This window comes from Lissotriton helveticus, chromosome 2_2, assembly GCF_964261635.1.
Source record: "Lissotriton helveticus chromosome 2_2, aLisHel1.1, whole genome shotgun sequence".
In the NCBI taxonomy this organism is placed as follows: Eukaryota; Metazoa; Chordata; class Amphibia; order Caudata; family Salamandridae; genus Lissotriton; species Lissotriton helveticus.
The window spans coordinates 32,099,283-32,114,684 of record NC_136060.1 but is presented as its reverse complement, the minus strand read 5'-3'; the positions used below and the strand labels follow the sequence as shown (position 1 = coordinate 32,114,684).

The window sequence follows — 15,402 nt, the reverse complement described above, 5'->3', positions numbered from 1 at the left end:
ATGTAGCGCAGAGCTTTACAACGTGATGCATCTCACTAGATGCATCATGTTGTAAATATGTTGCAACGTTGCGCATTGTTTACGACGCTGCTGCGTCATAGAAGTGACGTCACGACGGCATAAAGTTGTCGCAAGGGGCTTGTAAATCTGCCCCTTAGTCTCTACTCTAAAGCCCTTTTTGTTAAATTTTCTGTTGTAGGTGGAGAAAGAAGACTTCCTCTCAGTTCTGGAAAAGTTTGATTTGCATCTCAAGAACGAGCATTTTAACCTATTTCTGGCAAGATGTGGCTTAGAAAACAGCCTGACAGGCATCAACTACATGGACTTCCTGAAAAACTTTCAGGACCGCAGTGACCGAGGGCTCACTCACAAGATTCTCTGTAATCCAAAACACAAGTGAGTACACAGTGTGTGCACTCTGTGCTCGTGTAAGTTATTGTGATAATGGTGGGGTTCCTTTTTTAGGAAAATCAGAGTTTACGATTACCAGCGGTTTGTGATTCATGCAGGAGACCTGCAGTCTGCAGTCACTTACCACACACGCTCTTTTTATTCATTTACTCTATGCATAATGCCTTTGTCTATATACAATTAAAATTAGTGCAGTTCAGAAGGAAATGAGCATTTGGTTATTCCATTTATCATACGAATGTACTGCACACTAGAAAGTCAGTGTACTTTTTTATATTTTCAACAAACATTTGAAGTAGGGGATAAAAAAGTAATAATATTTACTAAACCATTGGGGCACCATCAGGTGTGATGGGTAAATGTGTAAAGAATGCAGTGAGCTGTGGCTTGTGAGCACCCCTGGAATGTGGTGCATTGTGGTGAGTTAGAACCTCTTGTACGCAGGCTGGGTTTTACAGTAGAGTTCCTGGAAAGCAGTGAGGATGGTTAATGCCTGTTGGATGCAACCCAGAGGGATGCGTTGTTGCTTTTTTGGGAACATTGCACTGGATTGGGACAGCGTCACGGGGATGCAGTGGAGTAGAGTGCCTGCTATCACTTCCTGTCATTGGGTTACTGTCCCTTGGATGCAGTGCAGGCAGCCTGGTGGGATGTATGATGTTACAACGCATGCTTTTACCATGCATGCCGTTACAACGCAGTTTTTACAACGCATACCATTACAACGCATAGCGCTTTGGGGTGCTGGATAGTGAATAGTTTAATTTACTATTCCAACTCCAGTCCCCGTGGACACTAGGGAAGGTGTTGGATAGTAAATTAAATCTATTCCCTATCCTAGAGCGCCCCCCAGCGCAATGCGTTGTAATGGTTTTCGTTGTAAAACCTGCGTTGTAATAGCACTGCGTGGTAAAAGTTGCGATGTAAAGGATGTTCCCCGCCTGGTGGATTAATGATTTCCAAATGTAGTTACTTATCACCAATTAGTGCCCAGAGGATATAGAAAATAACTCTGGCATAGTTCCCATAGTGTATAAGACAGGGTGATGTGTTATTATCTCACTGACGCAGTGTAGTTTCATGGGTTAGTGCCACTAGGATGTAGTTCAGTGTGTTGGCTGGGTCTCCTAATGGTCTAGTGCTATGAGTTGGGTTAATGCACCTATGGGGCAGTGTACTGTGATTGGTTGTCTCCCTTAGCATGCTTTTAAGTATGGTGAGCTACTATGTCTAGGATGGAGTGCCGTGGGCCTTTGTTATTATGATGGAGAGTACTGTGGTGAGTTCGTGACCCTGTGATGTAGTGCTGTGTGGCAAATTAGTCCTCCTAAGAAGCGATGCAGTGTGTGTGGGGGGTCACTAGGATGAAATGTCATGTGGTGGAATAATGACTCTGGGATGCAGTGCATTGTGGCTACTTAGGGGCACATTTACAAGAAACTGGTGGAGGGCAGTGTTACTCTACAATGTGTAACGTTAATCTCTGACAGTTTTAAAACACAAGGATGCTCCCTATTCACAAGAATGCAGCGCACCCCTACGTTACCCTTAGCACTGGCACTAAAAATGCTGCCTAGCGCCAGGGCAGGTGCACTAGCGCTATTTTGCTATGGTGCCTGCACTGCAGGTGCAATTGTTTATGTGCAGGAAGGTACATCTTCGTGCACATAAACAATCTTTACAGGCGATTTGCTCTTTCTATGTGTGCTGGAGAATGCAGCACATATGGAATAAGCAAAATACGAGGAGGAATAAAATATTTCTCCTCGTATCACTTGCTTAAGACCAGGTATTCCTGGTGGTATGTTTGGTGCTGCGCCATACCTTGTAAATATAGAGCAGCATCAAAAAGCAACAGGTGTTGCGGCGGAATGTGCACAGAACACCCATTGAGCGCCCCTTTCACGCTAAGTGCTGCGTGGATAGGGGCATTATTCACAAGGCGGCGTTAAGCCACGTTAAGTAAATACGGCGAAAGAGTTAGTGCCACCAGCACATCAGAAAAAGTGACGTTCTGGTGGTATTAATTCCTCATAAATATGCCCCTGAATGTCTTTCCGATTCTGTATTGTGAGTTAGTGCCCCGAGGATGCACTGCAATGTAATGCAATCTTGTCCCTTTGAAGCAGTGCTGTGTATGTGTGTCCCTAAGAAGACATACAGTGTGCTGAATGAGTGCTCTTCACACTGCCCAGTCACAAAACACTCCTTATTTCAACTCTGTGGTGCCACTACAAGGCAGAAAAGGTATATTCTAATGGTGCAGCACTGAAAGTAATTTTGCTGGTCATTAAATTTGTAACTGAAGAATGAAAATGAATCAGACACTTACAATTTCTCTCTCTCTCTCTCTCTCTCTCCTCTCTCTCTCTCCCTCCCCTATATTCATACGCCTTTGGTAGAATGAGCCAAAGCTCTTTGTAGCTAGTGGTAAAAATTACTTTACCAAAAGAGACCTCCTTTTTCAGTGATTCTCCTTACGATTAAGCTCCTGCCCAGGAATTGTGGAACAAACCCTCTGCTGCCTGGATGAATGGAAGGTCTCACTGTCACCCTTAAAGAGGGAGATCTCCCTGTTATGCTTGTTATGTGGGTAGCTATCTGTAGTCCAGTGAAAGAAAGAGCTCTATATGCATTTCCCAGTAATGTGATCCCGTTTGACCAGCTTAATATCAGCTGGATATGGAGGCAACATTTCCTTCACTAAATTTCAGGAGAAGCTATCTGCCTACCCAGAACAACGGTGCACCCTCTTTACCTCAGTATGAGGGGAGGGAAGAGTGATTTCTATGACCCAGAAGCATGCCTTTAACCACCTTTACACACACATTAGATGCAAGTTGAATAGCAACCATGTTCATAGAAACATGTATCCCCACTTGGTCACAGAATAGTGTAGTGTACTTCCTATATCCCTAATAGGCTCTGCGCTTTGGAATAATGTACACTATAGATTTGACAAAGGACTGAGGTCAGTATGTCTCTATCGAGTACATTAAACTTAATTGTGTGTACCAGCTAACTCAGAGGTCACTAGAAACTTTCTGGAATAAACAAGAAGGGATTAGACTCTGACAACCGCATAAACATGACAACTTTGTTTCCCTTAGAGTCGGAAAAATATCTTCAGAGTTGTGGAAACAATAGATAACCATTTCACTCAGTCAATCGATCATGCTTCGTTTCTACAGAGTTGCCCAGAAATAGAGAGATGGGTGTTTCAATAAAAAGGGTTTATTGAACAGTCTTCTTTCTCATGCAAGAGAGGTGAAATGCTACAATCGTTAGACAGAATGCTAAGTATAATGCATACAGCGCAAACAGTAATATAAAATAATACTGTAATAGCATTGTCTGTTGCTATGACATATATAAAAATACATACATAAATAACACAGGGTAAAAAACTCAACTGGTGCTTCTAAAATACGCCTACCCCAGTGTACCTAACCTAGGTTTAGTATGAGGGAGGAAGTAGGTGCTGGTTTAGCATGGGTTTAGTTTTGCCAAGAATTGCCAAAGGTTTCTCCAGTTCTAATCAGCTTCATACCTTAAAATGAGAGAGGTTGGTATCTCTTTCCCGGGACTCGATTTCCCAACACCCCGCAAGGGGAGTCAGAAACACTGGAGCTGGATTTTCAGAAGGAGGATGACAGCTTCTAGTCAGTGCGTCAGCTGGGGAGTTGGCTTCCTTCGGAACTTGCTGTAGCGAGCTGCGTCGTGCAAGTAGGTAGTCGAACTGCACCGAACCACACCGTGCTTTGCCATAGCAAGTGAAGGTATATTTATACCTGGAAGGTGTTTAGGAATGCTAGTATTGACGTAAAAGTCTGGCATATGAACGTCATGAATGAACCCCTAAGGAATAGATGTTCATGCATAATGAATGAGTTCTTGGAGAAATCAATATCCAAGCAAGGAGAAGTCCCTAACGGCTTAAGAGTCTGGTTTTCCATGAAGTCGTTGTGACGTAGATGAACGGATGTAAGTAGCCATGCCTGTATTTGGGTAGCATGGGCTATGCCTAAATAAGGACTGGATTTCTATGCCTATATAAAGACAATGTGAATTATACCTATATAAGGGCATGAATCGGGAAATGCATACGGAATCTAAATCGATACACAACAACAGGCAATTCTCTGGAACAGCTGGCAAATTTGGGATCTCACTGTTGTTTCGAGTGCTTATGCTCAGCTAGATGAAAGTTTAAAGAGGATATCTGGTGAATGATGTCACAGTAGATCTCAAAATCCAATCAGATGTCACCAAACAACGCAACGTTCTAAATTGCTGCTTATCGTTGATGACTTTCCCAGATACAGTAAAGATTATTGACTTTTCTTTTACACTTGATGGTCTCTTTAACTATTACCAAGTTACCAGGACGCTTCCTGCCTAGTGTGGTCGAGTTACAGGATGCTAACTTGCCCTGTTATAGGAGAGATCTAAGTGAGGTCAACCTGCCTTAGTCTTCATTGTTGTGCACCTGTGGGTTATGGTCAGCCAGTTAGTAGGAGGACTTTACTGATACCCAGTTCCTGGAAAATGGACACTATTGATCAGTTTAGAGTGGTGCAGATGTTTTCTGCCCAATATTTACACGCAGAAAATGAAAAACTGACGAGTTGCTCCATTTTGCATTTTATAGGGTGTCAGGTCTGGTGCCAAACCCATTGACTGCTTTCTTGCAAGAAATGCTCTGTCATTGAGACTGCAGTAAACTCTTCAATTTTATTGAAATGTGGCTTTATTCCTGATCACCTTAGCTCAAACCATGACATTTGTTAGCCTGGCCTCATCCATAAGATCACATGAAAAACATTGTGCCACTATTAGTGTGTTTATTTCACTTCCACATACATGCCTCCGAACTTTCTTGGGTGATTAACCTGTACATGGTGTGTACTTTTAATTTAACAAAGTAGCAGAATTCAGGGAGAATTTCCTCCGTAACTAGGAGCATTATCCGTACGAATATAGATGGCCTTTCATTATCCCCGAGACACATCTCTTTGTTTTTGCAGATTCCATAGGGAAGGAGGCATCAGCCCAGCTTCAACCTTAACAGCAGTGGAAGCCAAACTGACAACACTCTTCCAGTCAGACTTCCTGTCACTCTTGGCCACTTTCCAGTAAGTACTCGATTCCTTGTATGTGTTGTTATTTCTCATTGGAAAGAGCTTTTAGTCTGTTAAAAAGTTAATAAATGTGTTCCTTTGGTTACCTGAGGATGGCTAGAAGTTTGTTAAACATGACCTTGAATAAAGTTAATCACACTAAGAAGCATCAGGAAACAAGATGGCGGCATTATGCAGACAATTCAGGCACGCTTGGTCACAAATAAGACCTGAGAAGGCATCAGACAAACATTGGGCTCAGGGTAGACTCATCTAGCCTAATTGGTCAAACTAGTTTGCTCATGTAATGAGATGTCCAAAAATATCCTCACCTCAGCATAAAGCTGTTATGCTGGGTCTACCTTGAGGAATCCAACCTCATAATATGTCTCAAGGCCCAGTTCTCAAAACATGTTACTTGTATGTGTTAAACATACACACAGGGGTAGGCAGGGCTGTAGAAGAGATCTCCCTTGGCTTTCCCATTGATACCACTGGGATTGCCATTGTTATCTCTGGTATTAGGGTCCAAGAAGGAACAGAAAGTAAGCTGAGAGGTAAGAGATATGTTTACTTTCTGTAGTTCCTACTCTCTTAACTTATTCATTTAGCAGCAAATAGGAGGCTATTGAAGTTCAAAGGATATGACACGGTTGGCATCTCTGTGATGCCACCAGGAGTTAAGTGGGGGAAATGCCACTTCTGTCACCCCTGGAAAAGTGAGGAATCTTCACCAAAGCTCATTCTTCTAAAATGTGGAAAATCTGCACAGATAGTCTTGCTACCCAAATCAATGCATATATCTTTGGTCAAGCAGAGTTGTTATTCATACCTGCATAAGATCAGCAAAGTGTTGGCCTGGATTATTCTTCAAAGTAGTGAGATTGGGGGAAGAGAAAGGTTGATGCTCCCAGGGGAGTGGCCCATGCGAGAATCCTGCCTTTATGGATATTCACCAACATTTGCATTGCATTTCCACACCTCCACCCATTTCTAAACTTACACTTAGATGCCCAATGTGTAAGTCGTACTGAATGAAAGGCAAATGGCTTTGACACCCTTATGTTTCGTGGGATGTGAACAATGTTTTACATGTTAAAAAATCAAACATGTATGTTCACACACTTTATTGAGCTTAAAACTAGGTGATAGAGACATAAACAAGGAATGCACAAACATTGTAAATTTGCCATCGTGTGTGCCTCTGACGTTTTGTGAATCGACAAAAATGTCAATCTGAACTACGCATGGTGTAAGTGAACACCACATATTTATAACTTTCCTGTGATTTGGTTAATCAGTTTCTCTATTCAAATGACTCACTAGTGTCGATCAATTATATTTATCTTAAACACGTTCTCTTTCCTGAAAGTTCCAGTTGCTAAAAAGTATTGATCTGCTGCATTCTAGGTTGAGTGGAAGGACAATAACCCAGCTAGAAATAGGATACTTATTTTCATGTGTTGTATGTTATGAGCCTTAATGCCCACAAGTTGACAACAGCTGTTTATTCCCCGTCCTTTCGCCTCATTATATTCCATTGCCTTTGGTTTGTGCCTGTAATTGTTTGGTGGGCAATTAACAACAATGAGCTCCTTTTTTCAGAAGGTGCTTACTACTGATAGAGTGTGTTTTTCTATATCTCAGTCTTCAGGTGTAATCATTAAAAAAACACTTGTCACTGGTCATATAGACCTTTGATGTTCGACAGGGAGAAATAAAAACAAGCAAACATCTACATCAGTTCAATGGCATGAAAAATCAATAATGACTTTTGGAACAGTAAATAAAGAGACTGTGTAAGTCAAAGGGTTTTATTATTAATTCTTTCAGTATTTCATTGTTTATTCAATGAATATTAATCTTAAAAGTTATATAATCCGTTAATCTACATTTCAATTTAAGGAAAAACACAATATTGGTTACAATTGCAGTTAATAAAGTCATGATACAGCAAGCAAGTCCATAAAAGAAGTCCCCTAGGCTGAATTAAATTGGAAAAAGGTAAAATAAGGTGTCAGTTCACATGCTTAATAAAGAGTTCTGATGAAGCACATCAATGCATAAGCATAAAGCTTTTGCATGTGACCCTGGAAAGTATTTTCAGCTACAAATCAGCAGAATTCATATTGATAGGCTAATCTACCTCTCATATAGAGAGATATAGGAAACCCAGAGATGAGTCCCCAGCCAGTGAAAGTGAGAGAAGCTCAAAGGAAAAAGGGCACCCTAGCTCTAGTAACAAACACCAATAAAAACACACAATATTCTAGGTGGCAGCATGTTTTTTTTGTATTCTACATCCTCCAATAGGAATTCGGTAAACTCATATGAATAGGTGAGCTCCCCTTCTTCACACAACTGTATAATTGTCTATAGATGTTACTCCTTGAAAAGATACATCATCCACATTCTGGCTCTAGACAGGTATTCTCATGAGTCATCCTTCCTGTTGCCTCCTCTTCTCCCGGTGAGAACCTCACTATAAGTTGCCTAATACAAACAAATGCCTAGTCACTAACTAACAGAATGGTTCTGGAACGTGACAGCTTCTACAGCCAAAGAGAAAATATCTTGTGGAAAATAAAGGCTCAATGTGGAAAACAGGCCTTTCAATGTTAATGCATTAATTCCGGTTAACATGGCATCAACAGTTAAGCCAACTTAAATCGGCACGTATTTACTTCATTTGTAGGCTTATAAAATGTGTGATTACTTAATACAAATTTTGTGTTTATTATATGTGTTGTCTAAATGTAGACTTATACATATTTTTAATAAAAAGTGTTTTTGTTTGCAAATTCGCTCCAGCACTAATGTTTAGGTGTTGCCTCTTATTAGGTTAGCCTCTGGACCCAATCAACAATCCAGTATGTCAAATGCTTCATTCCCTTTCAAAAAATGGGGCTCCTTCTCCAGAGTGTAATTTATTTTTAGCTAATATAGTGTTTTTATTTTTTTCGCCCTTCTAGTAAAATTGATAAATTGGAGAGAAATATTGTCAGCCAACAAGAATTTCGAGCAGCAATTGAAAGTCGGTAAGATGCTTTTTAAATTCTGTCTGTCTGATCAAGAAACTGCTGTTTTATTTGATATTGCTAAGTGGTGGCTGCAAGTGTTGTTAGCAGACTGAACCCTCACGGTTGCTAGTTGATAAGGTATCACAAAGGCTTTGTTTCCCTGCAGAGGCCTGCGTTTATTGTAAAATCACTGACAATACAAAAATAACAATCAGGGTCTTATTGCCGCATCATAATTCGTGACAGCAAATCTGTCAGTGGTATCCAGAAATCTCCAAACTCTGTACACGCGAATGTATTTTTTCTACGTGTTTGTTCATGATGTTGTTGTGTTATGTAGCACTTTAAATGTCAACAGATGTATACCTCAAATAACAAAAGAGGTGCGGGAAGGTATTCGTTCACCTGAAGTGCACATTTGCTCGTATCCATGGTGTGGAACAGATAGCAAAGTGACTATACCAGTATGCTTGTAAGTGCTCATGTAGCTGAAGTCTAAATTAGAACAGGAGCCATTTTGTATTAGCACCCTGTGGTTGTATCTGGCATTAGCGCCACTCTTTGTGCAAAAGATTCTGCCAATCCTTCTGTAATGTGGATCTCATGGCTGCATATTTTGCTTCTGTGCTATCCTGCGGGGCATTCTCTCATTTGCATCGGGGAGTGGCCCATGCCACGAGGGACCACCTTTGCTCCTGCACTCATGCCATATTATGGCGCAATGGCTAACATACCCCTGGGAGGCTCAATGATTGCGTCTACATGTGGAGTGTGTCTCCTGGGACTCCAGGTGAGTATGGTCCCTGTAACCCAGTCCAGGAATTCCTCCACCGGTGGGTGCAGTTACATTCACTACCCGCCAAGGGAGGGTCCCTGAACTTGCTTAAAAATGTGGGTGGGTAAACTGGCTGTGATCAATAAAGCTCTGGTTGTAGTTATTTATATATGATATTTATATAGCCTGGACATACCCAAAAGTGCTAGAGTGCTTTACAGGAGAAATATTTAATTACATCAAAATTATAGATGGTTTAAGATAAACAATATGGCTATAAGTAATTACAAAGTTGGAAATACAACAGGTAGACCATTACATAGAACAGAATGTACAAAAGCCGTAGGAAGGTTGAGGTGGTATACAGAGTTTACAAAGGTATGTCCGTAAACAGGTTGAGGTAGTATACAGTCTTACAAAGGTTGAGATACTATCAAGGTCTGTGCCAAGAGTTGATTACAGTGTTTTAGCTGAAATACCATTGGAAGAAAAGAGCTTTCATGTCAGTTTTGAAAATGTTTAGAAGGATTGTGCCCTCAGTCATGCCCTTTTAAAGGATGAGGGTTCAAGTGCCTAAAAAAATGAAAGTGTGTCCTCGTGTAACGTAACTGGTGCTATGTAAAGCGCTCTGATAACTGATTCGGTTCGGTTCTAGTTCGCGCTATATAAAAATTGCAAAAAAAAAAAAAAAAAAAAGGAGGATTGGTTCGATGCTTTGCAATGGTCTAGAGCTGCCTGATATCTTGAGTTTGTCCCCCAGGTAACGGGGAGTGGATGTGTACAGGGCTTTACGGGTAATGCAGGCTGTCTTGTAGATAGTCCTTGATTAAATTGGCAACCATCAGAGAGTGATCGGCATGGTGGTAATATGGTCATTTCTTTTGGCCCCATAGACGAACTGTGCTGCCGAGCGTACAATAATTTTTTGAGGGGGCCAGTCAGGAGAGAATTACAGTAGTCGACTCTGCAGAGCATCCGTGTATGAGCAAGAGATTTAAGATTTTGTTCTGGGATGTTGTGGCAGAATCTCTACAGAAGACATCATTGGTAGCGAGTGTTTTTTGCCATGGTGCTGATTTGTGAATGTAGTTTGAGTCTTTTGTCTAGGATGACTCCCAGAGACTTGGCATTGTGAACAACAGTGGACTTACTGTTGAGGATGTAGTATGTGTCCATCCAGGATTGCAGAAGACGTATTAATTTCGAAGGGGAGATAAGGAGAAATTCAGTTTTGGAAACGTTTTGCTGTAGGTTATGAGAGGTCGTCCAGGTGTGAACAGAGTTTAGGGCGGTGGTGAGATGGGAGATACTGTTTTGTGAGGAGACCTTTAGATAAAGCTGTGTATCATCTTTGTACCCTGGACACGCTACCTTTGCTCTACAGAGCGTATTGAGGACACGCATATGTTTGCGCTGTGCTGCAGGTGCGCTGCGTTTTATGTACCCGTTTTCTTTTCTCTGTTGTTTTTACTTTGATTATCCCCTGGTTTTAAAATCGTATATCATCTCCTCTTACCCTCATTTTAATTGTGGAATCACCGCTGCTTTAGCAGGTCTGGGTCTGGGGTTTTCCTAGTCCATAGGGAATCGTCCGCCATCTTAGAGTGGTTGGGACGTTTATGGCCGCCATTCGGAGCGGTCTAGTGTCTTAGCAGACACGCGCTCTCCCTTCTTAAACCAGTCCCTCAAGTGCAGCGGTATCGCGCAGCGGGAGCGCCCTCATCGCGCCTGAGTCAAGCCAGAGTCTGCCCGTCTGCGCCCGTCCGCGCTAAGGCGGCGTCAGGCGTGGCGGTACTCTGCTCGTGAGGGTCTTATCTGGAAATGCTGCCGAGGTATGTTTATTCCCGGTCTGACTTGTTTGGCTTTATGCATTCTATTCCATGTTGACACCATGGGCCGATCAGTCCCCTTTGTGGCCCGCACGCCTGTCCCTGTGGGATATGGTCCCTCACTGCCCCTGCGCCCATTCGCGCTTTGAGGGAGTTTTCCCCGGCTAAGCCCCTCTGGAGCGGATCCCCGGTCCCTCGAGTTATTACTGTCTGGAATCTGAATATCAGATCCTTTCCGAAGCACCACGCAGAACTCTATGACCTCATTAGTGAGGAACGACCAGATGTATTTTTCTTGACGGAAACATGGCTCCAAGAAGCTGATGTGGCTGCCGTGAATCTTGCACTCCCCTCAGATTATTCCATCTTCACTCATAATCGGTCATCCAGGGGTGGTGGCATTGCTGTTGTCGTAAAATCTTGCTATCCATGTGATTGGAGGGTAGTGGGCCTAGCAGGGTGTGAAAGTGCATTTTTTATAATCTCTATTAGCCATCAGTTCACTCTGTCCGGTCTCCTAATTTATCGCCCTCCTGGCTGCGACACTGCTTTCCGAAAAGCTCTCCCAGAATGTGTCAGCTCTTTGGCATTGGGCTGCGCCAACTTTTGCATTCTTGGGGACCTTAATCTTCATTTTGACTGCCCCCATATGCCTACTATTAGCAGCACCTTGGCTGATTTGCAGGCCCTTCAGCTTAATCAACTGGTCACTTCCCCCACTCACCTGGGGGGCCATATTCTTGATCCTTTTTTTACTAATTTAACTGGGACCAAGGTAGCCAGGCCTAGTCCTGTTGCTTGGACTGATCATTTTCTGGTGAAAATTTCTCTTGTGATTAAAGAGTATCCGTTTGAGCCCCAGGATAGAGTCGTGATGAAACGCCACCGGAAGAAACTTAAACTGGAGGACTTTCATCATCTTCTGGAGGCCAACCCACTAGGCTCTTACCTTAGTGTTGAAGCCGGGTATGATGCACTTTGTGATTGGGTTTCCTGCACTTTAGATGCTCTGATCCCCGCTGCCTGGACTAAATGCCGTTCCAGAGAACCCAGCCCATGGTACGACAGTTCCCTAGTTCTGTTAAAAAAAGCCTGTAAACAGGCAGAAAGGGAATGGCGGAAATCATATGAGGCTGGGAAGAAAACTGCCTATCTCTCTAAAATCAAACTATATCATAGAGCAGTATGTAGAGCTCGTGCAGCCTACTATGCCCAGGAATTTAGAAATAGCCCCAATCCGTCCAAGCTTATTTTCAAAGTCCTTAAGGACTTGGTGGCCAAAAGAGCCACTGCAGCAGAAGTCTGCTCTGTGGACCATTGTGAAAAAATCTGGCTACTTTCTTTATTGGAAAGGTTCAAGCTATTTATCGCGCCTTCCCTACCAGCAATCAAGGTGATGAGCCTTTCAGTCCTACACCTATCACTGGTGAGGCCTTATCCTCACTACCTAGTCTGTCAATGGAGGCATTTCACAAACTGGCCTCCAAAATCAAATCAGGCTCGCCAAAGGATCCCTTGAAGCCTGCCCAGTTCAGAGAATCTGCTGCGGTTTGCCTCCCTCCAGTATGTCATCTCATTAACCTTTCCCTCGCTTCAGGCACCGTCCCGACAAAGTGGAAACAGGTCGTTGTTACTCCCATACTTAAAAAGGCTACCCTGGATCCCCTCAAACTTGAGAGCTATCGCCCTATCTCCCTCCTTCCCTGGGCCGCGAAAATTGCGGAAGCCCATGTGAACGAGGTGCTGACTGAACATCTTGCAAGGGAATGTATTCTAGATCCTTCCCAGAATGGGTTCCGGGCGGGCCACAGCACGGAAACAGCCCTACTCTCTATGACGGAACACCTTCGTTCTGTGCTTGACTCCGGTCAGACTGCGGCACTGATACTTCTCAACCTCAGTGCCGCGTTTGACACGGTTTCGCACAGAATTTTACTTCAACGTCTTCGAGAGGCAGGTGTTGAGGGCACTGCACTCGATTGGTTCCGCTCCTTCCTAGCTGATCGGACCTTCAAGGTCGTCACTCCTCCGTTTGAGTCCCAATTCTATCCCCTGGATCTGGGTGTGCCTCAGGGTTCTTCATTGAGCCCCACATTATTCAATCTCTATGTGAGGCCGCTGGCTGCTGTCATCAAGCATTGGGGTCTGACCATGGCCTCCTATGCTGACGACACGCAGCTGGCGGTCACCTTGAGTGGGGACTCTGACCGTGATGCCCCCAGATTTCGGGAAGGACTCCTGGCAGTAGCTAGCTGGATGAATACCAACTGTCTCCAGCTTAATGCCAAAAAAACGGAGGTCATGATAATAGGTAAGCGAGCGGATCTCTGGGGTGACAATTGGTAGCCCCCTGAGTTGGGTGTTACCCCTACTCCAGTTACAGAGGTAAAGAACTTGGGGGTTTGGCTAGACCCTGCCCTCAGTTTCTGCGGCCATACGTAAAAATTTGCAGCCACTTGTTTCGGCATCCTGCGAGGGCTGAGACCTATCCTGAGGTTCTTTGATGCCTCAACTAGGCAGCTGGTTATTTAAGCTTCCATATTATCGAGGCTTGATTACGCAAGCTCACTACTGTTGGGGGCCGACCAGGCTGAAATCACACGGATGCAACGTATTCAGAATGCTGCAGCCAGAGCCCTGGTGGGGCTTCCGAGGTTCTGCTCTGCAGAGAGTACCATCCGCTCTCTACATTGGCTGCTGGTGGCACAGAGGATCCATTTTAAGACCCTGTGCCTGTCCTTCAAGATCCTTAGGATGACCTCTCCCCCGATCCTTGTCAAAATCTCCTGATGCCCTATGTGCCTTTGCGCCCTTTGAGATCCCTGGGCCAAAACCTGGCTGTGGTCCCACGATTCAGACTGTGTAGGGCGGGAGGACGTTCCTTACGAGTCTTGGCTGCAAAGCTGTGGAACTCTCTACCGCCCCACATTCGCGAAATTGATGAGCTGTTGAAATTCAGGAGAGCCATTAAAACGCATTTGTTCCCTCATCCTTTTTAGGTTCTTGATTTGTGTGTTTCCTCCTTTATGCTGCTGTGTTGTGTTCGGGTACCCTTCCAGAAGCGCCGGGACGCCCCTTGGCTGGGGCATCTGTGCGCTATAGAAGTGCGATTAACATAACATAACATATTGGTGATAGCAGATCACTGGCTTTTTAAGAAGGACTCAGAGTGGCTCGATGCATAGGTTGAATTGTGTTGGGGCTAGGAGGGACCCCTGGGGGACCTCATGGCCCACTGCAATTGGTGTAGAGAGATGCATATTAATTTTTATTCACTGCAACCTGCCCACGAGGAATGAAGCAAACCATTTCAGGACCATGCCACTAATGCTCATTTGATGTTTAAGTATGTGTAGGAGCATGTGGTGGACGACCATGTTGAAGGCTGGTGATAGGTTGAGAAGAATCAGGAGGCAAAGGTTGCCTGTGTCTAGAATTCAAAGAGCATCGTCAACCTCCTTTAGTAGAGCGGTTTCTGTACTGACGCCCTGATTGAAACCAGATGGAAATTTTTCTAGGAGATCGTTGTTTTTGATGTGGTGGGTGATTTGCTCTGCTACACATCTTTTGATGATTTTGTAGAGGAAAGGCAAGTTGGAGATGCAGCAAAAATTGTTGAGGTCTGTACAGGGTATTTTTAAGAAAGTGGTCACTTGTTCAGTTTTAAGGCAGTCAGGAATTGTTCCTTGGCTGAGAGATAGATTAACCAGTTTTGTCCAGTGGGGAAGCATGTGACTATAGAGGCCTTTTGCAATGTCACCAGGGATTGGATATACAAAGTGGTTTGAGTGTTTTGTTTGTAGGATAATTTTGATTAAGTCTTCCACGAAACGGAACAAAATAGTTGCCAAGTTTCTTTGGATTTGCATGCTAGCATAGAGGTAGGGTGGACTTCATGGCATACTAGTCATTGAAGTTTGGAGTCGGAGAAATGTAAAAACTCCTCTGCTTTTGATGGTGGGTGTTCAAATTTGCTGGATGAGGAGAAGGAGGGGTTGTTAATGGTTCTGACCAGATCATAGAGTCGCTTGTGTCGGTTCTTTGCTGAGTCTAGCAGGGACTTAAATTGTATGAATTTTCCCCAGAAGATGTGTTTTTTCTATTGGGACCTAGCATTTCTGAGGCAGGTGAGGTTGGTGGTGGAGGGCGACTGTATCCAATTCTTTAAGTCATTCCTTTGCTCATAAGGGGCCTTGTTGAACCATGGCGCTGATGGTTTAGGATGCATGTTTTTACTTTGGAGTGGA

At 43.6% G+C, this 15,402-nt stretch overlaps 1 protein-coding gene across 1 annotated transcript in view; it reads left to right on the top strand.

Annotated features, from left to right (window-relative positions):
- LOC144821250 (EF-hand calcium-binding domain-containing protein 6-like) overlaps positions 1-15,402 on the top strand; it is a 403,952-nt gene that overhangs the window by 209,927 nt on the left and 178,623 nt on the right. The window contains exons 9-11 of the mRNA XM_078678029.1: positions 200-396; positions 5,439-5,546; positions 8,504-8,569. Coding sequence (XP_078534155.1) covers positions 200-396; positions 5,439-5,546; positions 8,504-8,569 — 371 coding nt within the window. The remainder of the gene's footprint in view (positions 1-199; positions 397-5,438; positions 5,547-8,503; positions 8,570-15,402) is intronic.